Raw genomic sequence first — 25,102 nt, forward strand, 5'->3', positions numbered from 1 at the left:
GAAAACACCAGTCAGTCTAAGAAAGGATCATTATCATTTTGATTTTTATTACTATTTTTTAAAGATTTTATTTATTTATTTATTTATTTAAAGATTTTATTTATTTATTCATTAGAGACAGAGAGAGAGAGGCAGAAGGAGAAGCAGGCTCCCAAGGAGCAGGGAGCCCAATGCGGGACTCGATCCCAGGACCCTGAGATCATGATCTGAGCCGAAGGCAGACGCTTAACCATCTGAGCCACCCAGGCGCCCTTATTTATTTATTTGACAGAGAGAGAGAGGGACAGCAAGAGAGGGAACACAAGAGGGGGAGTGGGAGAGGGGCTCATGACCTGAGTTGAAGGCAGATGCTTAACCACCTGAGCCACCCAGGCACCCCAGGATCATTATCATTTTAACAGTCCCTTCAATTTGATTACCTGAGGGCTGATTTTCTTTTTCTCACTTTTCATCCTTTGAATTGGCTCTTGGCTTAAATACTTCTCAGCAACCCATTCTGACCACTATTGCCTATTTCTTTCTCAGTATTTATGACAACTTTTATTTTTTATTTTTATTTTTATTTTTTTTAAAGATTTTATTTATTTATTTGAGAGAGAGAATGAGAGAGAGAGAGGGCATGAGAGGGGGGAGGGTCAGAGGGAGAAACAGACTCCTCGCTGAGCAAGGAGCCCGATGCGGGACTCGATCCCGGGACTCCAGGATCATGACCTGAGCCGAAGGCAGTCGCTTAACCAACTGAGCCACCCAGGCGCCCCTTATGACAACTTTTAATTATTTCTTATCTATTTGCTTTTTGTCTTCTCTGCTGGAATGCAAGATTCATGAGGGCAGGGACCACATCTCTTTTCTTCTCCATTACAGAGTTAGTGTAAAACACAGGTCTGATACAGCATAGGTGCTCAGTAAGCACATCTGTAGGGTAAATGAAAAAAAGAAAATTCAGGGTTGACAGTCTGATTGCACTAGCCCTTCTGCCTGATACACTGCTAATCTCTAGTTAAAGTCAACTAACAGCATATCCTCCACAAATGACACAAAGTGGTATGAGTGTGACCTTAGGTATTCATGTACACAATAGGGCCCTACTCATCTCCATGATTTTTTTGTAATTCTACTTAATTTTAAAACAGAAAAAATCAAATAATAACTACCTAAGACTTTTTTTTTACAGCTAATTTATATATACTTTTTTTTTTTTAATTTTATTTATTTGTTTGACAGAGAGAGAGAGATAGCGAGAGAGGGAACACAAGCAGGGGGAGTGGGAGAGGGAGAAGCAGGCTTCCCACCGAGCAAGGAGCCCGATGGGGGACTCGATCCCAGGACCCCGAGATCATGACCTGAACCAAAACCAACAGTCAGATGCTTAACCGACTGAGCCACCCGGGCACCCCTCTTATGATTTTCTTAATAACATTTTCTTTTCTCTAATTTGCCTTATTGTAAGAATTTAGTATATAATACATATGACATACAGCATATGTGTTAATTGACTGTTTATGCTATTGATAAGGCTTCCTGTCAACAGTAGGCTATTAGTAGTTAAGTTCTGGGGGAGTCAAAAGTTATATGTGGATTTTTGACTGTGCAAGGAAGTCCTTGCCCTTAACCCCTGTATTGTTCGAGGACCAACTGTATATGTAACATATGTAAATTGTGGAGCATAGTAATAACATATGTGTCTATCTCATTATATGTTTCTTAAAATTGTTTATCATTGGAATCTTAATTTGCACTTCCCCGATGACTAATAAAACTGAACGTTTTTTCATGTTTTTATTGGTCATTTGTGTTTTTTTATGATATGCCTTTTTATTTTATTTGCTTTTTTCTTTTGGGTTGTCTTTTTCTATATTGTATATAGTATATTCTGGATAAAAATCCATTGTTTATAAGTGTTAACAAATATTTTCTCACATTTATGGCTTTCTTTTTTTAAAGGATATCTTTAGATATGCAAAAGTTCTGAATTTTAGGGGCGCCTGGGTGGCTCAGTCGTTAAGCGTCTGCCTTTGGCTCAGGTCATGATCCCGGGGTTCTGGGATCGAGCCCCACATCGGGCTCCCTGCTCAGTGGGAAGTCTGCTTCTCCCTCTCCCACTCCCCCGCTTGTGTTCCCTCTCTCACTGTGTCTCTCTCTGTCAAATAAATAAAATCTTAAAAAAAATTTTTTTTTTAAAGTTTATCTTTCATATATAAGTCTTTCCTTGATCTGAATTTGATTTTTATATATGGTATGAGATAGAAGCCAGTTGTTGTGTTTTTTTTTTTTTCTTAACCATATAGCTAATCAGTTTTTCTGGTATCATTTATATGCCTATGATGTATTTATATGTGCACTTACAAGAGTGGAGGAGATAATCTCATAGTAGTTCCTTTTTTGATCATGTACTATTTCTATCTTGCAGGTTCTTTTTGTAATATTGTATAAACCTCCAGGAGGACTATGAAAGATTATGATGAACTTCTCAAATACTATGAATTATATGAAACTATTGGGACAGGTAATTGTTATTTTTTTCCCTGGAGGCAGAGGACAGATCAACTCTTTGAGAATTTAGTGCATTTGGGCAGTCATGGGCTTTTCAGTTTAATTTTAAAATTCTTAAATCTACTTTAGAAAGAAAAAGTAGAGCAAGAGAGAGGAGAGTAGTAGGAGAGACCTTGTGGGTCCTTTTATTTAGAATAAAGGTCACTGGAGAGTTTTGAGCCAAGGAGTGATCTATCTGACCTTTGTTTTTTTTTTTCTTCTTCTTTTTTTTTTAAGATTTTATTTATTTATTTGAGAGAGAGAGAGAGAGCGCGCGCGCGCATGTGTGCACCAGTGGGGGAAGGGAGGGAGAGGGAGAAGCAGGCTCCCTGCTAAGCAGGATCATGAGCCGAGCTGAAGGCAGATGCTTTTTTTTTTTTTTTAATATTTTATTACTTATTTTGACAGAGAGAGACAGCAAGAGAGGGAATACAAGCAGGGGGAGTGGGAGAGGAAGAAGCAGGCTTCCCGCTGAGCAGAGAGCCCGATGTGGGGCTCGATCCTAGGACCCTGGGACCATGACCTGAGCCGAAGGCAGACGCTTAACGCTTAAAACGACTGAGCCACCCAGGCACCCCTGAAGGCAGATGCTTAATAGACTGAGCCACCCAGGTGCCCCCTGACCTTTGTTTTTAAGGGTCACTCTGGCTGCTTGGCTGTGAAAAGTTTGGGCTGGGAAAGGCAGGGGCAGAAGCAGAGAGGTGTTAGTTTATTGCAATAATTCAGGTGAGTGTTGCTGGAGATGATGGGGACTTGAATGAGGGTGATAGCAGTGACGGTAGTGAAAGGGTGGGATTCTTTACACTGTGTGTGTGTGTGTATGGGTATTTTAATTTATTGGGGTGCAACACAATAAAATATACAAAATATACTAGTCTTGGTGGAGTTTTATGTACACATCCACCTACATGTTCCCTGTTCAGATTAAGACAGAAAGTTTCCAGTCAGTACCTGCCTCTTTTCCCCCAAGGTAACACTGATGTGTTTTGAAGACCGAGCCAATGGGATTTGTTGATGGGTTGGATACGGAGTGTGTGACAAAAGAGAAGGGCTAAGGATGGCTCCCGGGTTTTTGGAAAATGTTGAGTTACCATTAACTGAGATGGGGAAGACCATAAGAGGGACCACCAGGAGCTTCTTTTTAGAAATGTTACGTTGGCAATTTCTCTCTCTCTCTTTTTTTTTTTTTAAGATTTTATTTATTTATTTGACAGAGAGAGCACAAACGGGGAGTTGGCAGGCGGAGGCAGAGGGAGAAGCAGGCTCCTCTTTGAGCAGGGAGCCTGATGTGGGACTTGATCCCAGGACCCTGGGATCATGACCTGAACTGAAGGCAGTCGCTTAGCCAAATGAGTCACCCAGTGGCCTTTTTTTTTTTAAAGATTTTATTTATTTATTTGAGAGAGAAAGAGCACAAGCAGCGGGAGAGGGGTTGAGGGAGAGGGAGAAGCAGGCTCCCTGCTAAGCAGGGAGCCTGATGCGGGGCTCCATGCCAGGACCCTGGGATCATGACCTGACCTGAAGGCAGATGCTTAACCGACTGAGCCACCCAGGTGCCCCAAGTTGGCAATTTCTTTTAGATACTGATGTACAGACATTTATCCAGCTTTTGATCCAGTTTTGAAACATAATATCCTGCTTTTGATCCAGTTTTAAAACTGAGCGGATGTTTCCTGTTGTCTTTTTTTCTCAGCAACTTTATATTGTGTTCTATTAGTGTTAATTATAAAACGAATTTAATTGCAATGTTAATTGTAAAGCAAATTTCTAAGCAGCAAATTCTGTTTTCCTATTTTCTTCAACCCAAAGTTAAAGATGCTATCATGGTAAAAAACAATCTTCAGTAGGCATTGGATGAGGAGAGGTTAGGGTCATGGCTAACACTTTGGAAGCAACAGGAAGAAAGGGCCACAAATTTCCAGGAAAATCTGGATTGATAGAGCCTTTTAAAAGCATATGGAGGGGTGCCTGGCTGGCTCAGTTGGAGTGTGCAACTCTTGATCTTGGGGTTGTGAGTTTGAGCCCCTCATTGGTTATAGAGGTTACTTAAAAATAAAATGTTAAAAGACAGAAAATAAAAGCATGTGGAAAGGTATTTGTGCCTGAGTCCTCTGGTTGCTCTGATGATGATTTTAGGTTACTCTTGCTTATCTCTTTATAATACGTTTTCCTATACTTAGGTGGCTTTGCAAAGGTCAAACTTGCCTGCCATATCCTCACCGGAGAAATGGTAGCTATAAAAATCATGGATAAAAATGCACTAGGGGTAAGTGTAAGATTATTTAAAAGATATTTATAGATCAGTTTTGTAAATTAAAACCTGAATTTGCTCAAATGTTACTACTTTTATGAGAATCATCTTTCTGTAGCTTTTCTTTTTTTGTCTTTTTTAAAAATTGCCAGTTATGTATAAAGTAATCTGGGGGAAGGGCAATTTAATTTTCGGTAGGATCCATTTTCCTGCAGTTGTTTCATAGTCATACATGTGTTTCTGGATATTAATATCTCCCCATGACACCCGTACTAAACGTTGATCTCTTTTTACTATTGATAGGTCTTGTCCTAGAATTTTATTCAAGGTGACCTTAGAAGTTATCTCATGAAATCCTTTTTGTAATCAGCCTTTTTCTCTTCTACATGGATGCTTCCAGGATTGAGCTGCTCATTACCTCCAAAAGCAGCCCGTTCAATCAGTATGTGGTCTGGGTTTTAATGTACCTAAAGTACCTAAAGTTTTTTGTTTTTGTATTAAGGGAAGACGTGTCTCTTTTGATGGTCTTTTTGGGCCTGTTATACCCTTTCTAGTGTTTCAAGTCACCTGAGTGGTCTTTTGTTTCTAATTCTTTTACCATCCCTCATATGGTTTGATATCTTTGTTTTTCTTTGTTCTGGTCTCCTTCTGTTGGGAATTCACTAGTCTCGTAGTATGGATCTGTGGCCGTTTCTTTTTTTGACATGAATTAGAAAACATTAAAAAATCTTTTTTTTCTCTAACCAAAAATCTCTGAGTGTTAAAATGTTTTTTCTTGTGGATTAAGTTAGCATTATAATTATTAGTATTGTACAACTGAGTAAAACAGCACAAACATTTTATAAATGTTGATAATTATCAAACATAAAAAATAACAATTTACTGAAAATACATTTTAAAATTAGTCACATTGAACTTCTTTTGGTCTCCCTTGTTGAAATGAGACAGAATTTAACATTAATTATTACCTTATTTATTTTTATTTATTTTTCTTATTTTTTATTTTTAAGGATATAAGTGCTGATTAACATACGTAAGTCAGAGGGAACGTGAGGAATTTTATTATAGCAGTGTCACTCAATTCTTTGAACTCCTTCCAAGATAAATGCCAGAATCACACAGCGACCTAATCAGAACCTATTTTTAATAATCTATCAACCAACAATTCAGGTTCTCCTTCAGTATTTTTGTTTTTCATTGTTCAATATTGTATAAATAAATTGGATAATAAAAAGGCATTAAAAACCATTTTTCCTGAGCATTTAAAGCAGATTACAAATCTGATTAATTCCCTTAAGCAATTTAAACTTCAATTATAACTTTAGTGTGCCTTATTCATGTGAACACTACAAATGCTTTAATAGCAAACAGAATGTGAACGGTTTGTTACAAAATGTGTTACCACACTGATACTCAAAACTTATTCTAAAGCATCAATATAATGATGTTAATTCATTATTCCTAAACTTGTTTTGTATTTTTTGTTGTTCTTATGCTTATTTTAATTGCTTCCTAGGACTTTAATAATGTTTTTATTACTCCCAGGGTTTTAGTCATCAGACTCCCACTCCTCCCAAAAAAGAAAAAAAGATTGTCATTTTGAAATAGTCAGAGTTACAATTGATCCTGGTCAAGACCTGACATCTGTGGGATGCCTGAGTGGCTCAGTCGTTAAGCATCTGCCTTCAGCTCAGGTCATGATCCCAGGGTCCTGGGATCGAGCCCTGCATCGGGCTCCCTGCTCAGCGGGAAGCCTGCTTCTCCCTCTCCCACTCCCCCTGCTTGTGTTCCCTCTCTTGCTGTCTCTCTCTCTGTCAAATAAATAAATAAAATCTTTAAAAAAAAAAAAAGACCTGACATCTGTATGGTCCTACAAAATTGGATGTTAAGCCACTGATCATTAGAATGAGCCTCTTTTTATAATAAAGTTTTACTTGTTATTTCATGGATATCTAGATTTCTGTCTTTAATATGGACTTGGAAATTTTTTCAGCTTGGCTCTTCCTCCTTTGCAACTAACTTTTTGTTTTGAAAATTTTTAAGCCCATAGAAAAGGTGGAAGATTGAGACAGTGAAGACCTGCGTGTCTTTCACCTACATCACCAGTTTTTAGCTCAGCATGCTTCTTAAGGGATGCTGCTAAGACCGAAAATGGTAGTGCAGGCATGTCTCTGTTATTTTCCTTGTTTGGAATGCTAACCTTCTAAGGGAGTCTGAGACTCTTGATTTTTCTGGCCGTTGTACTATTGACCCATATCAAACTAGTCTTTCATAAAACCCTCAAGGTTTTTGGGTGTGTGTGTGTATGTGTACATACAAATAATTTTTGTTATATTTTTCTATGCTTTGAACAGTTTGAGGCTGTTGGTTGTTTTTGCTACTCAGTATTAAAGCTGTTGATATTAATGCTTGGTGTACTTCCCAAATAGGTTTATTGCTCATGTAATGTGTTTTGTCACAGAGTGATTTGCCCCGGGTCAAAACAGAGATTGAGGCCTTGAAGAACCTGAGACATCAGCATATATGTCAACTCTACCATGTGCTAGAGACAGCCAACAAAATATTCATGGTTCTTGAGGTTAGTAGTATGGTCTAGAGATCTAAAGGTATTTGATCACTGTCTTAGTCTGTTTGGGCTGCTATAACAGATATCACAGACTGGGTAGTTTTTTTCTCACAGTTCTGGAGCCTGGGAATTCCAAGATCAGGGTGCTGGCATGATCACGTGATGGCCCTCTCCCTGATTCATAGCTCGTGCCTTCTTGCTGTGTCTTTACCAGTAGAGGGGCCAAGGGATCTCTCTGGAATCTCATAAGAGAATTAATTCCACTCATGAGGGCTCCACCCTCATGTCCTAATCACTTTCCAAAGGCTCTACCTCCTAGAACCATCATCTTTTGGGGGTTAGGATTTTGACATATCAATTTTGGAGGGAAATCAAATATTCACACCGTTTCCATTCACTTTATCAGTAGTTAAGGGAAAACTATGTTTCACCTAAAAGATTAAAATAAATGTTAAGCAGCTTACCTGTTTGAGTTCTGTCTATAACTATTTAATTTTTTTAAAGATTTTAAAAATTTATGAGAGAGAGTGAGCGAGAGAGAGCACAAGCAGAGTGAAGGGCAGAGGGAGAAGCAGACTCCCTGCTGAGTAGGGAGCCCAACATGGGACTCTATCCCAGGACCCTGGGATCATGACCTGAGCCGAAGGCAGACGCTTAACCAACTGAGCCACCCAGGCACCGTCTGTAACAATTTAGATTAAGTAGACATATATAATAAGTTGGAGATTCATTGTAAATGCCCACTTTCCAATATACTCCTAATGGAGTTAGGATTAATGAACAAAATATGTTAGAATTTGTTCCTAGAGGGAAGGATCCATTTCAGTTTTATATGGCATATTAGTCTAGGCTGCCATAGCAAACCACCACAAAGTTGGTGGTCTAAAATGACAGAAATTTGGGCGCCTGGGTGGCTCAGCCGGTTAAGCGGCTGCCTTCGGCTCAGGTCATGATCCCAGGGTCCTGGGATTGAGCCCCTCATCAGGCTCCCTGCTCAGCAGGGAGCCTGCTTCTCCCTCTCCCTCTGCCTGTCTCTCTGCCTACTTGTTCTCTCTCTCTCTCTGTCAGATAAATAAATAAAATCTTTAAAAAAAATAAAAATAAAATGACAGAAATTTATTGTCTCACAGTTCTAGAAGCTAGGAGTCTGAAATCAAGGTGTGGGAAAGGTTGGTTTCTTCTGGAGAATCTGTTCTGTGCTTCTTACCTAGTTTCTGATGGTTACTGACAATCTCTGGCATTTCTTACCTTGTACCACTCCAATCTCTGCCTTTGTCTCTAAATCGCATTTTCTTATCTGTGTGTCTGTGTCTTTGTCCAAAGTTCCCTCTTCATGTAACAACACAGTCATTGGATTAGGGTTCACCCTGACCCAGTATGACTTCGTTTGGACTTGATTACATCTACAAAGACCTAAATAAGGTCATCTTCATTGGTACCAGATGTTAGGACTTGCACATATCTTTTTGGGGGACATAGTTCAACTCACAACCTATAGGTAGTTTTTAACACACATGTTATATGAATCAGAATCTTTGAAGTTTCAACTGCCCCTTTGGGGCCTGAAATGTAAAGTCTTTAGAACTTCCATCATTTATCTCATTTCATTTTCTTTAGTCTCAGCCAAATAATTTATAACTGCATATCATTTTCATAGATTAGCTGCATTTCAAAAGCACATGTTAAAATTCGTAATGTTGGGGCACCTGGGTGGCTCGGTTGGTTAAGCAGCCAACTCTTGATTTCCGCTCAGGTCATGATCTTGGGGTCCTGGGATTGAGCCCTGCGTCAGGCTCTGTGTTCAGCAGGGAGTCTGCTTGAGGATTCTCTCTCTCTCCCTCTGCCCCTCCCTCTGCTTGCATGCTCTCTCTCTCTCAAAAAATAAAAAAATAAATAAATTAAAAAGATGAGAATGGGGGGCTCCTGGTGGCTCAGTTGGTTAAGCGACTGCCTTCGGCTCAGGTCGTGATCCTGGAGTCCCAGGATCGAGTCCCACATCGGGCTCCCTGCTCAGCGGGGGGTCTGCTTCTCCCTCTGACCCTCTTCCCTCTCGTGCTCTCTGTCTCTCATTCTCTCTCTCTCAAATAAATAAATAAAATCTTAAAAAAAAAAAAGATGAGAATGGGTTTTAGTACTTTGCTATAGAAATATAAAACCCTGAATGGATTTAAAAATCACAGTGTTGGAGTGCCTGGGTGGCTCAGTCAGTTGAGTATCTGATTCTTCTCTCTCTTTTTTTTTTTTAAAGATTTTTATTTATTTATTTTTATTTATTTATTCATGAGAGACAGAGAGAGAGAGAGGCAGAGGGAGAAACAGGCTCCTCGCTGAGCAGGGAGCCCGATGCGGGACTCAATCCTAGGACCCTGGGATCATGACCTGAGCCGAAGGCAGACACTTAACCATCTGAGCCACCCAGGCGCCCCTTGAGTATCTGATTCTTGATTTCAGATCAAGTCACCATCTCAGGGTCTCTGGATGGAGCCCTGTGTTGGGCCTCACACCCAGTGGGGAGTCTGCTAGAGATTCTCTCTCTCTCTGTCTCCCCTCCCCCGCTCTTGCGCTCTCACTCACTCACTCTCAAATGAATAAATCTTTCAAAAAAAAAAAATCACAGTGTTAGTTGGTTCTACTTCTACTTACTGGTCATAAAACTGCTTGAGACCAATAGCTATTGATCTCTTTCCTCGAGTAATTGTTGATTTGTTTGATCCTGAGAGGATATTTTTGAATATGCCTCACTTGTTTTCCTTGCCTTTAAGTTGAATTAATAGTATCTCTGAGTTAAGTATAATTTTTTGTTTTAATTCCCCTAAAGTGATTTTTCTAGGTAGTAATAATATCTGTGTGTCTCTGTTGTTACTGAAGTATTGCCCCGGAGGAGAGCTGTTTGACTACATAATTTCCCAGGATCGCCTGTCCGAGGAGGAGACCCGAGTGGTCTTCCGTCAGATAGTTTCTGCAGTTGCTTACGTGCACAGCCAGGGCTATGCTCACAGGGACCTCAAACCAGTAAGTGCCTGTTATACATGCTCTCCTGAGAGTTCAACACCATTTACCAGTAATTACTAGTTTTCCAAATGTTCTTCCTTTTATAATCTATCTTGGCTTTTTTTTTCTTCCACTCATAATGGATCACTTTTTTTTTCCTTTTTTTTGTTTTGACTGCTGGTAGGCTTTTTTGGATGTACTTGATTATTGGCATTCTAGATATTTGTCAGTTGTGGACAACATTATGAATGTCTTTGTAATCAGCTGGGGAATATAAACCTCAGGATTTTATCTCTCGGAAAGAAGAGTTTTGAGTATTTTCTTTGAGAATATTGTCATTGAATATTTTCCCTTCAGTACTCTTTTCCTATTCTCATTTTCCTTTAATTTTAATTCCATTATGCCTCAGAAGAGAACAGTCCAGTGGAATGAACAGACTCTAATTTTCGGGAACAGAATAAAAATCTGAATACTCTTAAGTCTGCAGGCTCTGACTAATATGGATGTTGGTGAACGTGGATTTTATGTTACTTGATATTAGGGTCAGGGACCTAGAATTGGTTGGCGAAAGTGGCAATGTTACTATCCTTTTCCCTCTGTTTATACCCAACCTTTGATTTGAGTTCATTCTTTTGGTTTGGCACACGTTATGTTTGCTTGCAGTTGAACCTGAGAGGACCAAGGAGAAAATGGTTTATGCTAAAGTGTCTTGAGGGGAAGCAGGACAGTTATCAACATTCCTCTTCTTTCCCCCTCTATACTTCTTGTCATTTCATTCTTTTTAAATGATTTTCATTCTGCTGTTCCCCAGCTGTGTAATATAAACAATCTTAAATCTTATTTATTGGTTTTGCTGCTGCCTGGTACATCACACAGAACCTTCAGCGGCAGGGTCTGCAGGCAGAAATGTAACTGTGACAGAGGGTTTTGGAAGAGTGGAAAATGCTTATCATATGAAAGCAGAGGCCTGCATTACATTTACTGAATTTGGAAAAATGCAAAGTATTTGTAACTTTTTTTTTTTTTAAAGATTTTATTTATTTATTTGAGACACAGAGAATGAGAGAGTGAGAGCACATGAGAGGGAAGAGGGTCAGACGGAGAAGCAGACCCCCCGCTGAGCAGGGAGCCCGATGTGGGACTCGATCCTGGGACTCCAGGATCATGACCTGAGCCAAAGGCAGTCGCTTAACCAGCTGAGCCACCCAGGCGCCCAGTATTTGTAACTTCCTTGTTGAAGAGCTAGATAGCTCTGCGGTCATCAGCCCATTCCAGTTCTGTTATGCTCCAGGTTCTGTTGAGAATCTCAGATAGCAAGCCTGTCTGGTTGTGAACGTGTGGTGTAAAGCTCAAAAAGTCCGTAACCTTGTTGGCCAAACTCTAGGAAAATCTTTATTCGTCAAAGAAGAAACAGAATGGGAAGGCTAAATAGATGATACCGTACTTGTCCAGATTCTCAGGTTCATTAACTGCATAATAAAAAACCACAAGTGCAAAATATGCTGCTTCAAAAGTGTTTGTAACTCTTGAAGTAAAGGGGAAAGAGAAGAAAAAAAACCTCTGAAATTCCAACCAAAATATATTGTGTTTCATCTTTTTATTTTTATACTTTTTATAATGTTTGTTTTTGTCCCGAATATATATAGTATATAGTATATAAAGTGTTTCTCCCCCAAAAATCTGTCAATCCTTGAATAAGGTCCCCCAGAATACCTAAATTTCCTTTCTATTTTTAAAAGCTTACTATAGGAAATACTGTGGAAATAAATGTCTTATATGTGAAAAAAAAATCTTATTTAAATATTTAGAAATTGTTTTTAGAAATGGCTAGAGATAGGATGTGATATAAGGAAGTCAATACACAGTTAATGAAAATATCTTTGTTTTCCCAGGAAAATTTGTTGTTTGATGAATATCATAAAGTAAAGCTGATTGACTTTGGTCTCTGTGCGAAACCCAAGGTAATTACAGAAATCAAAATGCATTTATTTCCTTTGTAAATGCACCTCTTAGTATGTTATCTTGCAATGACTTCCACTTAGCCTTTATTGAGCCTGGTGGCATCCATTAAGAATGTTAAATTTCCTCCCTTTCAGAAGTTCTCTAATACGTAGCCAGGATTGAGAACCACTGCTCTAGGTGCAGGGTTGGTCCCGCTGGAGATCCATGGGTGTGCTGTGAGAGAATTTGCAGTGCCGAGGTGACATGAGGTCATTACAACATGAATTCTGAATTGATCATGTGTTTGCAGTTTGAGTATGTTGCCAGTAGATGATGCTTTTGTTCATTTAAATAGGAGTTTTGCGAATTTAGTGCAAATCTTTCTTTGTTATCCAAACTAACAGTTACATTTTGAGAGACAATCCGCTTTCTTTATAAAAGAAGAAGAAAGAAGTGCATATGCACTTTTAAATTTATACTGTTAAATATTTCCTTAATTTGCACTCCACAGTTAAGCACTGGTGTTCTCCAGTATACCTTCTCTTCGAGGTGACTTTGAACTTTCCAGCTGTGCTGTCTGCAGAGCTCCTGTGTGGCTGCCTGTTGGAGGCTTCCTCCTGAGTTCTCTAATGATGGCACTCACAGTCTCTGAAATGAGCTGTCTACACTCATTAAGAATGTTGAAATTGCAGACCTGTCTCAGCCCTTTGCAGTCCCATGATTATTCAGAATTAGCTAAATGCAAAAGGAAGCAGATTTTGCCCCTTCAGCTGAATGTTTGATTCTTTCTGATTTTCCTCTCCTTCCCTTGGCTCTTCAGAGATTGTCAGTGGAGCCTTGTGTCTGGGAGCCAAATGCTGTAAGGCATTTTTTTGATCGGCAGCCATATAAAGATAAAACATACTTCAAGCAGATAAACTGGTTTAAGTCGTGTTCTCCACAGAAGGCAGTGGAGAAGGTTTGTGACAGACTCCATTAGCTTTTATTTATGGCTGCCACAGATTCGACCCACACAGACACCATCTAAAAAAAGCAGGGTTGGCTGGGAGAGGATTGCCTCCACTTTCTGCCGAGGAGTTCACTTCTGGGCATGTGTTTGCAGTTGTAAATGAAATTTTGCAACTTCCCAAGTCGTTTGCAAGTTGTAAGACTCCACAAGTGTTGGGTAGTTGTATCATTTTCATTATATCTCGATATTTCTGTGGGAGAGCAGAGGATGTTGAGCAAATTCCTCATTTTCACAGGTCTGGAAGCCCAGGCTGTGATTTGCGTTATAACTGGGTCTAGAAAACAGACTTCTACGACACTATTCTATGCAGCAGATTCCTCTCTCCCCTCTCAGTGAAGAGAAGCTTCTGTATTTGTAAAGATTTGGTATTTGAGATAGGGTCCAGGAAAAAAATAGTCGTTTTCTTTGAGTACTTGGGGGGTGAGAAGACCTGGGTGCTTGGATGTCTGCTAAGCTGATTAGTATGTGAATGGACGTCTAGGAAAGTATGAACCTGACTTGACTGAGCTAAGGAGAAAAGGATTTTGTTCATGCCAGGTTGCAGTTGTATTGGAAATCCAGAGAAGAGGGAACTACATGTGTGTGCGTGCATATAGGCAGAGTTTTGGGTTGGCTGCAGAGTCTCTTATTCTTTGGGGTTAATTCTTCATCTAGCTTCTCTTTGTGCTGAAAGAATGTTTATCAAGGTTTTAATTTCTTAAGTGCTGTAACTAATGAGTCTTTCGTTTTTTTCTTATTGGCAGGGTAACAAGGATTACCATCTGCAGACATGCTGTGGGAGTCTTGCTTATGCAGCACCTGAATTAATACAAGGCAAATCCTATTTGGGGTCAGAGGTAATCATTCATTGATTAATTCAGTATATAATCAATATACATTTATTGGTACCTATAGTAAGTCAGGCATTGTGCATTGGGGATATTACAATAAGGTAAGAAATAATCGTATTCATCAAAGGGTTCACTTTATTCAGAGAGTAAGATGTAAAGTAACACATGAAATGAATACCTTGCAATAAATATAATAATACATAGTATACTTTGAAGAAAGGATACATTTCTGGTGTCCTTTTTGTGGTTGCTTTTGTGTTAAACAGTACCATAGTTTAGGGCGCCTGGGTGGCTCAGATGGTTAAGCGTCTGCCTTCCGCTCAGGTCATGATCCCAGGGTCCTGGGATCAAGTCCCGCATCGGGCTCCCTGCTCAGCGGCTCCCTCTGCCTCTCTCTCTCTCTGTCTCTTATGAATAAATAAAATCTTTAAAAAAAAACAGTACCATAGTTTAGACTGGTAGGTCCAGCCAGGTAGAGCACGAGGCCAGGGTTGTAGGCTCAGTTTTCAGAGATGCTGGCTAGCTCTGAGAAAACTTGTACTTTGTTCAGAACCAACTATCTGAGGCCGGCAGTCCTGTGTAGGAGGCCCAGGCTCAAAGGCTTGGGAATTGCCTCTTTTACTTACCATTTGCTACTACAAGCTAGTCAGTCCTTTCCAGTCTCTGGAGTACTAATTTTGCTGATATTAATATCATAAGGCAAACAAGATTTAGTTATCAAAAGCTTGGGAAATGCTGGATTGAACAGTTTTCTTCAGTTCAGGACATCTCCAAATCTTTTTTTTTTTTTTAAGTTTTTATTTATTTATTTGAGAGAGAGAGAGCAGAGAAGACAAGGCGGTGGGGGCGGCGCTGGGTGGAGGGAGAGGGAGAAGGGATGCGGGACCCAATCCCAGGACCCTGGGATCATGACCTGAGCTGAAGGCAGACGCTTAATGAACTGAGCCACCCAGGGGCCCCTGGACATCTCCAAATCTTTAATACGTTCTTGTACAAAGTTGTCCTTTGGGGAACATCACAGAGAGCAGCTGGTCATGATTTGCCTTGCCTACAGAGTCCTCTTTTTATGTGGAGCATCTTTTGGAGCTAGTGTTATGTCAGAGAAACTTTGACATATGTCCATTTACTTAATTTATAACAAGAGAAGATGGGAACTGACTTGTTTTGGTGACTTTTTATTTGGATATAATCTCAAACTTAGAGAGTAGTTGCAAATATGGAATGAGGAACTTCTGTATACGTTTAGTCATATTCACAGTTTACATTTTTCCCTATTTGCTTGATCATTCTCTATGTTTGTATATATGCATACTCTTTTTTTGAACCAATTGGAAGTGTTAGAGCTCATACCCCTTTATCATTAAGCACTATATATATTTCCTAAAAGCGAGGACCTTCTCTTTTATAACTACACTTTAGTTCTCAAAATCAGGGAATTTAACATCAGTGCAATTTATTTAATCCGTAATTCATATTCCCATGCTGCTAATTGTACCACTGATTCCTTAGCTGTATTTTCCCTCCAGTCCAGGATTCAGTTCAGGATCATGTCTTGCATTTAGTTGTTGTGTTTCTTTGATCTTCTTTAATCTAGAAGAGTTCTTTAGCCTTTCTCCATCTTCTTTGACCTTGATGTTTTTGAGGAAGCCCGTTATTTTGTAGAAAGTCCCTCATTTTGAATTTGTGTATTATTAGATTCAGGTTATGCATTTTTGGTAGATATACCCCAAAGGGGATGTTGTGGCCTTCTTAGTGAGTTGTAGGAAAAGGAACAAACTTTTACTGAGCATTTAACATAGTTCTGAATCATGCTAGGTCCTTTTCTTTTTCAGTTGTGGTAAAAATACATATAACATAAAATTTACCATCTTAACTTTTTTTTTTAAACTATCTTAACCATTTTTTTTTTTTAAAGATTTTATTTATTTATGAGAGAGATAATGAGAGAGAGAGAGCATATGAGAGGGGGGAGGGTCAGAGGGAGAAGCAGACTCCCTGCCAAGCAGGGAGCCTGATGCAGGACTCGATCCGGAGACTCCAGGATCATGACCTGAGCCGTAGGCAGTCACTTAACCAACTGAGCCACCCAGGCGCCCCTATCTTAACCATTTTTAAGTGTACAGTTCAATAGTGTTAGGCACGTTCGTATTGTTGTGCAAACAATCTCCAGAGCTCTTTTCATTTTGCAAAATGAAACTCTACATCCATTAAATAATTACTCTCTATTCCTCCCTCCTCTTATCACTGGCAACTACCCTTTTACTTCCTATGTGAATTTGACTACTCTAGGTACCTTATATAGTGGGGGCATAAAATATTTGTCTTTTTGTGACTGACTTATTTCACTTAGCATAATGTCTTCAAAGCTTATCCATGTTGTAGCATGTGTCAGAATTGTTTTTCTTTTTAGGGGCGCCTGGGTGACTCAGTTGGTTAAGCATCTGCCTTCAGTTGGTTAAGCATCTGCCTCATCTCCAGATAGATAGATCCAGAGTTCCAGGATCAAACTGTACAGCAGGGAGTCTGCTTCTCCCTTTCCCTCTGCCTCTTCCCTGCTCCTGCTCTTTCATTCGCTCACTCTCTTTCTCAAATAAGTAAATAAATAAAAATCTTTTATAAAAAGATTTTTTTTCCTTTCTAAGGCTGAATAATATACCATTGTGTATATATACCCCATTTTGTTTATTCATTCATCCATGGATGGACACTGGGATTGCTTCCACCTTTTGGTTATTGTGAATAATGCTCAGAGGAACAAATATTTCTTTGGGTCCTTGCTTTCAATATTTTTAGATATATACCCAGAAGTGGAATTGCTGGATTATCTGGTAATTCTATTTTTTTATTTTTTTTAAGATTTTATTTATTTATTTGAGAGAGAGAGCGCGTGCACAAACGGGGGGAGGGGCAGAGGGAGTGGAACAAGCAGACTCGCCTCTGAGCAGGGAGCCCATCATGGGGCTCAATCCCAGGACCCTGAGGTCATGACCTGAGCTGAAGTCAGATACTTAACCGACTAAGCCACCCAGGTGCCCTGGTAATTCTATTTTTAATTTTTTGAGGAACTGCCATACTGTTTAACATAGTGGCAGCAACATTTTACATTCCTACAACAGTCTACAGGGTTCCTTATGCTAGATACTTTTTATAATTTTCATTTATATCCACAAAAATTCTGGGGTACCTGGGTGGCACTGTCGGTTGAACTTCCTACTCTTGGTTTTGGGTTAGGTCATGATCTCTTGGTAGAAGGGTCCAGCCCTGTCTGGGCTCTGCACTCAGCACAGAATCTGCTTCAGATTTTTTTTCCCTCTCCCTTTCCTGCTCTGCTCCTCCCTGCTCACGTTCAGGACACATGTTCTCTCTCTCTCTCAGATAGATAGATAGATAGATAGATAGGTAGATAAAATCTCTTAAGTCCACAAAAATCCTTTGGAATGAGTACTGTTACTCATTTCATTGAGATAAAGAAGTTGAAGAAATAGGGGCGCCAGGGTGGCTCAGTAGTTTAAGCATCCGCCTTATGCTCAGGTCTTGATCCCAGCGTCGTGGGATCGAGCCCCCACTGGGCTCCCTGCTCAGCGGGGAGTCTTCTTCTCCCTCTCCCACTCCCCCTGCTTGTGTTCCCTCTCTTGCTCTCTCTCTCTGTCAAAATAAATAAATAAAATCTTTAAAAAAAAAAAAGTTGAAGAAATTGAGGATCAGAAATTAAGTGCCTTCTCAGGGTCACACAGCTGGTAACTACACGTCAAGATTTGAACTGAGTGAGGCTTTACTGCGTACCCCTACTCACTCTCTTTTTTAGTATATAATAACTTTTAAAAAATATTTTATTTATTTGAGAGAGAGAGCGAGCACGAGTCAGGGGCAGAGGGAGAGGGAGAAGCCGACTCCCCGCTGAGCAGGGAGCCCAATGGGGGGCTTGATCCCAGGACCCTGGCATCATGACCTGAGTGTAAGGCGGATGCTTAACCGACTGAGCCACCCAGTGCCCCCATAATAATTTTTTAATAGACTTTTTTTTACATTTTAAAAAAGTTTTTAATTTTAATTCCAGTATAGTTAACATATGGTGTTATATTAATTCCAGGTGTACAGTATTATGATTCAGCAGTTCTATACATTACTTAGTGCTCATCATAAGTGTACTGTTTAACCCCCTTCACCTATTTCACCCATCCCTCCACTCACCATATACCTGTATTTTTTCCACTGTTCCAGCCAGTCTCCCAGGAGGAGTGGTAATCATATGCCTAATGCTCACAAGATTCTTAGGGGACTGGTGATGAGGCCTTGCTGGTTTGAATGCCTATGAGATTTTCCTATAGGATTTTCAGGTTTTTTCTTGTCTACTTTATTTTATTTTATTTTAGAGAGAGAGAGAGAGAGAGAGAAAGCAGATTGGGGGGAGGGGCAGAGGAAGAGGGAAAGAGAAAACCTTAAGCAGGCTCCACACCCTGTGCAGAGACCAAAGTGGGGCTCATTCTCTCATTCCTGAGACCATGACCTGAGATGAAATCAAGAGTCGGACGATTAACTAACTGAGCCACCCAGGCACCCCTCTTGTTTTAGTTTGACTTTCTATCCTTCTTCTTTTTTTTTTTTTAAAGATTTTTTATTTATTTATTTGACAGAGAGAGAGATAACGAGAGCAGGAACATAAGCAGGGGGAGTGGGAGAGGGAGAAGCAGGCTTCCTGCCGAGCAGGGAGCCCGATGTGGGACTCGATCCCAGGACCCTGGGATCATGACCTGAGCCGAAGGCAGATGCTTAACGACTGAGCCACCCAGGCGCCCTGACTTTCTATCCTTCTAAGACAGTGTCCCAAGGAATTGTCTGAGGCACTTGTTAAAAGAGGTAGAGCTCAGTCCTGTATGCGTAACAGATTTGGTTCTGTTTCCCAAGGTGGGGCTTGAAAAAGAAAAAGAATCTTCATTCTAAAATAAGTACTTTAGGTAATTCTGTTGTTCATGGTCCAGATCATGCTTTAAGGAATGTCCCATGCATAGTAAATATCTAATTCCTTCAGGAATTTCTCACAGGAAATGGTTTCAAACCCCTCCTCCCTCTGATTTTTTTTTATTTGGCAATTAGTAGCTTATGGATTTACTTGCATTTGCTTTGGTTTATGATTTTACTTGATTAATTTATTCTCATATCCAGTTCACATCAGTGAGGGGAAGGTGTTTGGATGAGTTGACTGAGGAATACTTTTTCTGCTTTTTTCTCTCTAGTAGGCTTTGGTAGATTTCTATGGGGATGTTACTTTTATTTTCCTTATCTTTTTATTTAACCTCAGACATAATCTCTGTTGACCTCTTCTTATGGCATTTGATGAAGCCATGCTAGCCCACTCGTTCCTGTGCAGCCTCTTTGCTTTGAATTTAACACCCCGGTCAGGAGTGCTATGCTATCAAGGCTTAATTTATAGATTAATTATTTGACATCTCTGAGGCATAAATGGTTAATTTCTGACCTCCTGCAACTTGGAAGAAAAAAATCAGGTGTTTGCCTGAAAGTGGATTATTTACTTGGGACATCTTAATAATTTGATGTGATTTGGTAGACAGGACTGAGTTAGATTTGGGTTACTTAGTACAAGCACTACCTAGATGTGATACTGCTTGAGTTATTTTAACTGTTTCTCTCCTCTGCCTAACCCCTCCTGCCTTTTAAAAAAAAATACTACCCCTTTTACCTCCTAAAATTTTCCTAAGGCTCAAACGAGGGTGGGAGCTGTGACTTGTCCTTAGCCAAGTGGTGTCATTATTATTATTATTATTTTTTTTTTTTTAAAGATCTTATTTATTTGACAGAGAGAGACACAGAGAGAGAGGGAACACAAGCAGGGGGAGTGGGAGAGGGAGAAGCAGACTTCCCACTGAGCAGGGAGCCGATGTGGGGCTTGATCCCAGGACCCCGGGATCATGACCTGAGCCAAAGGCAGACGCTTAATGACTGAGCCACCCAGGCACCCAGTGGTGTCATTATTGACTAAGGCCAAATACCGCTTGAATAAGTAGCTAGTGCTTAGGGCTCACGGGACACATGGATATCTTACATAAAGGTTAAACCCCTTTCTGGGATTTTGAGACTTGCAGGGGTGTTTGTGCTGGCAGGCTAACTTCTAGCCTCTGTATTTGAGAAGTCAATCGTTGAACTTTATTAAGGTTTCTTTACATAGAGAGGACTTTACAGCACAGTTTAGTCACATTTGCAGATTATCAAGAGTAAATTTTAAGGCTTGTTTTGACATCCTCATGCATGTTGATATAATCCTCACATGTAATAAACCCTCAGTAGCACTACAGAATTGTCTTTCAGAATCAAACCTGGCTTTATCTCCTTCCTTATCATGTCCAGTCCAGCCTAGCCAACTGGGAATTATTTTCTCTTAAGTGTTAGAATCCAGCATTGGAAGAGAGTGCACTGAACTGAAAGTCAGTATTCTGAAAGTCAGAATACTGTGAAAGTCAATTAAAGTGAAAGTCAGCCACTGAAAGTGGCCTGCCACTGACTGGGTGACTTTGAACAAGCCTTCCTTTCTGGGCTTTAGGTTCGCTGTCTGTGGAATGAGGATGCTGAATTGGATGGTCTCTGTGCTCTTTTTCAGCTGTGAAGATTCTGTGATTCTGTTAAGTGTACTGCCATTCTATGTTCTAAATTTTTTTTTTTAATTATTTTTTCTTCCCTCTCAGGCAGATGTTTGGAGTATGGGCATACTCTTATATGTACTTATGTGTGGCTTTCTACCATTTGATGATGATAATGTCATGGCTTTGTACAAGAAGATTATGGTGAGTATAACAACGCATAGAATTTCAGTGTAAAATTTCTATACTGCATACTATTTGCTTCTATCCATAAAAGTACAAAAACAAGCAAAAGTAATGTGTGCTTTTAGAAGTCAAGATAGTGGTTATGCTTTGGAGGAGGGAATGATTGGAAGAGGGGTGTGGGGTGGTTCTGTTCTATTTCTTGATCTGGGTGCTAGTTATACTTGTATATTCAGTTTTTGAAAACTTGTCCAGGTGTACCCTCATAATATGTATACTGTTCTGTGTGTATATTATACTGCTTCAGTAAATAGCTCAGCGAGACAATAACAAATGGGGAACTAAACATGTGAGATGATTTTTTGGCTAAGAGTTTTTATTTTGTATCCTGAAATGATGCCTTAGTAATTTACTGGGTTAAATCACATTCTCCTATTGAATTCTGGTAAAATAAGAGAAACTGTTTCTTTTTGAAGGTAACATTTGGCTTTAAGGTTTAATAAAACTACAGTTAAGAGTACTGTTAGCTTTGTTAAAACCCTATCTATCAGAGACAGGAAGCAGATTTGTGGTTGTGGGGGTTGGGGATGGAGTGGCAGTGGGGGAGTGACTGCTAATGGATATAGGGTTTATTTTTGGGGTGCTGAGAGCATTGTGGAATTATATAGTGGTAATGATTGCACAACTTTGTGAATATACTAAAAACTACTGAACCGTACACTTTAAAAGGATGAATTTTAGGGGCGCCTGGGTGGCTCAGTTGTTAAGCGTCTGCCTTCGGCTCAGGTCATGATCCCAGGGTCCTGGGATCGAGCCCCGCATCGGGCTCCCTGCTCAGCGAGAGGCCTGCTTCTCCCTCCTCCACTCCCCCTGCTTGTGTTCCCTCTCTCGCTGTGTCTCTCTCTGTCAAATAAATAAATAAAATCTTTAAAAATAAAATAAAATAAAAGGGTGAATTTTAAGTTATGTGAATTATATTCAATTAAAAAAATCCTCAAAATCACATATAGCAAGGAAAACGTAAAATTCTTTTTAAAGATTCCATGTTCAAAGCAAGTTAACACAAGAAGATATGTAAAGAGTAAGGAAGAGCACTGCTTTGTGTCCCTAGCAAACCAGTCAGACCAGCAGAGCAGCTTCTGGTCAGCTCCATGTAGTTTGAATTCAGTTCTCTTGAACAAATATTTCTAAAGGTCGTCTTTGTATGAGATACTGGAAGGCATGAACAAGGATCTGTGAAACTTCATCATTGTCCACCAGGGCCTGATTTCTTGTTGGAGACAGATACAGGGCTTTCAAAAAAGGGTTGAGGTGCTTCAGAAAGGGATGTGGGAGAGAGCATGCTGTTAGTGTGAGCAAAGACAGAAGATGGGGGAAGATGGAAAAAGCGTGGGGGAAAATGGTCAGACGTTTTCTGTGGCTGGACCACTGGGTCTCTAGCACCCTTTTGGGAGGGAGACTACCTAAATCAACTGTCATTCTTGGGACGTGGTACACCGAGTTGAAAGTGGTAATCCCAGTTGGCTGATTTTTTGCTCTATAGATTAAGTTTAAGGGCACTGAGTTCAATCTTCAATTTTTAAATTTATTTGACTTAATACTCATTTCCTATATCCCACCTTGGAAAAACCTTTATAATCCATGCCCAAATGACAAAGAGTAGTTTTGGGAAGAGATGGAATGGTAGTAGTTCCAACTCTTTGAAGGCTAAGGAGCTCTGATTCTGCAGTCAAATGGAAGTCGGTTCACAGTAGCTGTTCATACTGCTTTGGGGAACTGTGTGGGCCCGTGCTTCTCCTTGGGAAGCAGAGATAGATGGGACGGTGGGCTGGCAGCCGGCTTCCTGGGACTGGCTGCGCAGGTAGCCAACAGCCTGTATTTCCTCCTCTCCCTTCTCAGGAAGCTTTCCCTAAGCTTTGCAGGGTAGCAGTGTTTGCTTTCGCTCTGCTTGCTCACTGGGACCGCAGTTTCTGACTACATAGAGCTGCACCCTACTCTGTCGTACAGGACAGAGTAGCGTTAGGATCGCTTTATAGCTTCAGCTTTGCTTAAAACTCAAGTGCAGTGGGATGGAGGCTGGTCTTGGGCAGCTCAGCAACACTTTTCTAGCTATGCTTTTTAAAAAAAGAATTAGTTTGGGCTCTTCAATAATTCACTCTTTTTGCTACTCTTTTCTGTAAAGTAAGAGCTATGTTTCTCGTTCTGAGAGTAATTTTTTTTTTTTTTTAAAGATTTATTTATTTATTTGAGAGAGCGAGAATGAGACAGAGTACATGAGAGGGGGGAGGGTCAGAGGGAGAAGCAGGCTCCCCACTGAGCAGGGAGCCCGATGCGGGACTCGATCCAGGGACTCCAGGATCAGGACCTGAGCCGAAGGCAGTCGCTTAACCAACTGAGCCACCCAGGCGCCCAGTTCTGAGAGTAATTTTAGTATTGTAAGCTACTAGTATATTTTACCCCACTCTTTTTTTTGGAATTCCATGCCAGAGAAATAAACTGACAGACAAATTTCTCCTAAGATGAACTAGAATTAGATCTGTTAGGTGGTATAGCACGGAATCTTATACCATTTACAATTCTAGAAAGACAATGTGGGGACACGTAGAAATTCGCTGTTGGAAAGGATCTTACAAATCATGTTTTCTCACCTCTGCTTCTTGTTTCATATTTAAATCTTGACTAAAACATCTGCCTTGGCTATGTCCATGTAATTTCTCTGCATATTAGCATCATTTGGGGTGCTTTAAAATATATTGGGTACAGCCCTCAGAGCAATTAAATCAGAATCTCATTGGTATTTTTAAAATCCCAGGATCTCTGTTTTCTGTCTGTGGACAGAATATGGCAAATTACTGAGCCTTTCTGAGTCTTAGTTTCTTCCTCTGTAAAATGGATGGAATGATAGTTTTTACAATATAGGGTTGTTAGGATTAAGTGAATTAAGCCTTGCACAGCATTTAGAGTAGTGCTCAATAAATGTTTGCTATTATTATTCACACACATGTCTAAATTTGGTTTGCCAGTATTTTGTCCAGGACTTAAAATTTGTTCAGAGATTAATATGTACTTTCTTTTCTTAAACTGTTTTGTTTGTTTGTTTTTGGCTTCAGGATTTTACTAGCCACATAAAGTTAATTGAAGGGTATTCTTCCTTTTGCTGTTTTGTTAAACTGAACTCCTGATCATCCCAAATGAGTTTCAGGAGTTCAGTTTTGGACACAAAGAATGTGCCCATTTTGTCCAATTTCTCAAAGTTATTAGTATAAGATTATTTACCAGTGTCAAAGTATAATATCAGATTTTTATGTATTTTTTTCAGATTATATGTATATAAGGAATTTTATATTGTATCTCTTTATGCTATTCCCTTTCCAATTTTTTCACACATATGTGAGTGGAAATTTCCTGAAGTTATGGCTATGCTAGGGTCAAAATGACTGTCAGTATAATTGGAGCTAGGATTGACATTCTTTTGTGAACACGGAGACTTCTGAGATACTTGACTTCTTGATGATGAGTATATGGGAATCTTAGTAAGACATTATGCTGTAAAAGATCACTATAATAATTGTATCCAGGAAAAGTTTTGAATATTCACCTTGGCCATGCAAAGGCTCAGTAAAAATGTCTGACTTTGAAGAGTCTAACTTCCATATACCCCGTGGATATCCACCTGGTAAAACAAAATGAGGTACTGTATGCATTTTCCAACTATAAACTTTGATTTTAGAATAATTATATCTCAGGGGCGCCTGGGTGGCTCAGATGGTTAAGCGTCTGCCTTCAGCTCAGGTCATGATCCCAGGGTCCTGGGATCGAGCCCCACATCGGGCTCCTGGCTCAGCGAGGAGCCTGCTTCTCCCTTTGCCTCTGCCTCTCTCCCTGCTCATGCTTTCTCTCTCTCTCTCTCTGTATCTCTGTGTCTCAAATGAATAAATAAAATCTTAAAAAAAAAAAAGAATAATTATATCTCTTTCTTATAGTGATGATTAGACAGGCTGTAATCTTTGATTTGCAATGTTAAAATGTAATCCACATGTAGGAAGACTACTTGGCAGGAGGACGTGCGTTCATCTCTCCCAAGTAATACCGAGGCAGTAGGGACAAGTTAAACAGAAGGGGTGGGTGGACCAGGGGTTGAGGACGGGATATATTGTTGTCTTATCCTATTGGAAATAGTAGTTGATCGGTCAGGAAATTGTTCCT

The 25,102-nt window shown here is 39.9% G+C and overlaps 1 protein-coding gene and 1 pseudogene across 6 annotated transcripts in view; both read left to right on the plus strand.

Moving 5' to 3' along the window:
* MELK (maternal embryonic leucine zipper kinase) overlaps positions 1-25,102 on the plus strand; it is an 87,410-nt gene that overhangs the window by 5,079 nt on the left and 57,229 nt on the right. For 3 of the 6 annotated variants that reach the window (XM_045882699.3, XM_064578965.1, XM_064578962.1), the window contains exons 2-8: positions 2,411-2,506; positions 4,713-4,798; positions 7,245-7,361; positions 10,218-10,361; positions 12,233-12,301; positions 14,034-14,126; positions 20,819-20,917. In XM_045882699.3, coding sequence (XP_045738655.1) covers positions 2,449-2,506; positions 4,713-4,798; positions 7,245-7,361; positions 10,218-10,361; positions 12,233-12,301; positions 14,034-14,126; positions 20,819-20,917 — 666 coding nt within the window. In that variant the 5' untranslated portion in view covers positions 2,411-2,448. The remainder of the gene's footprint in view (positions 1-2,410; positions 2,507-4,712; positions 4,799-7,244; positions 7,362-10,217; positions 10,362-12,232; positions 12,302-14,033; positions 14,127-20,818; positions 20,918-25,102) is intronic. The other 3 variants (XM_064578964.1, XM_064578963.1, XM_064578966.1) reach the window with 3 other exon arrangements.
* LOC123850206 (interleukin-1 receptor-associated kinase 1-binding protein 1-like) lies at positions 11,184-11,904 on the plus strand (annotated as a pseudogene).

The sequence above is a fragment of the Mirounga angustirostris genome, unplaced genomic scaffold (genome assembly GCF_029215605.1).
Source record: "Mirounga angustirostris isolate CCGP_5_RB_7025 unplaced genomic scaffold, mMirAng1.0.hap1 SCAF_15, whole genome shotgun sequence".
In the NCBI taxonomy this organism is placed as follows: domain Eukaryota; kingdom Metazoa; phylum Chordata; class Mammalia; order Carnivora; family Phocidae; genus Mirounga; species Mirounga angustirostris.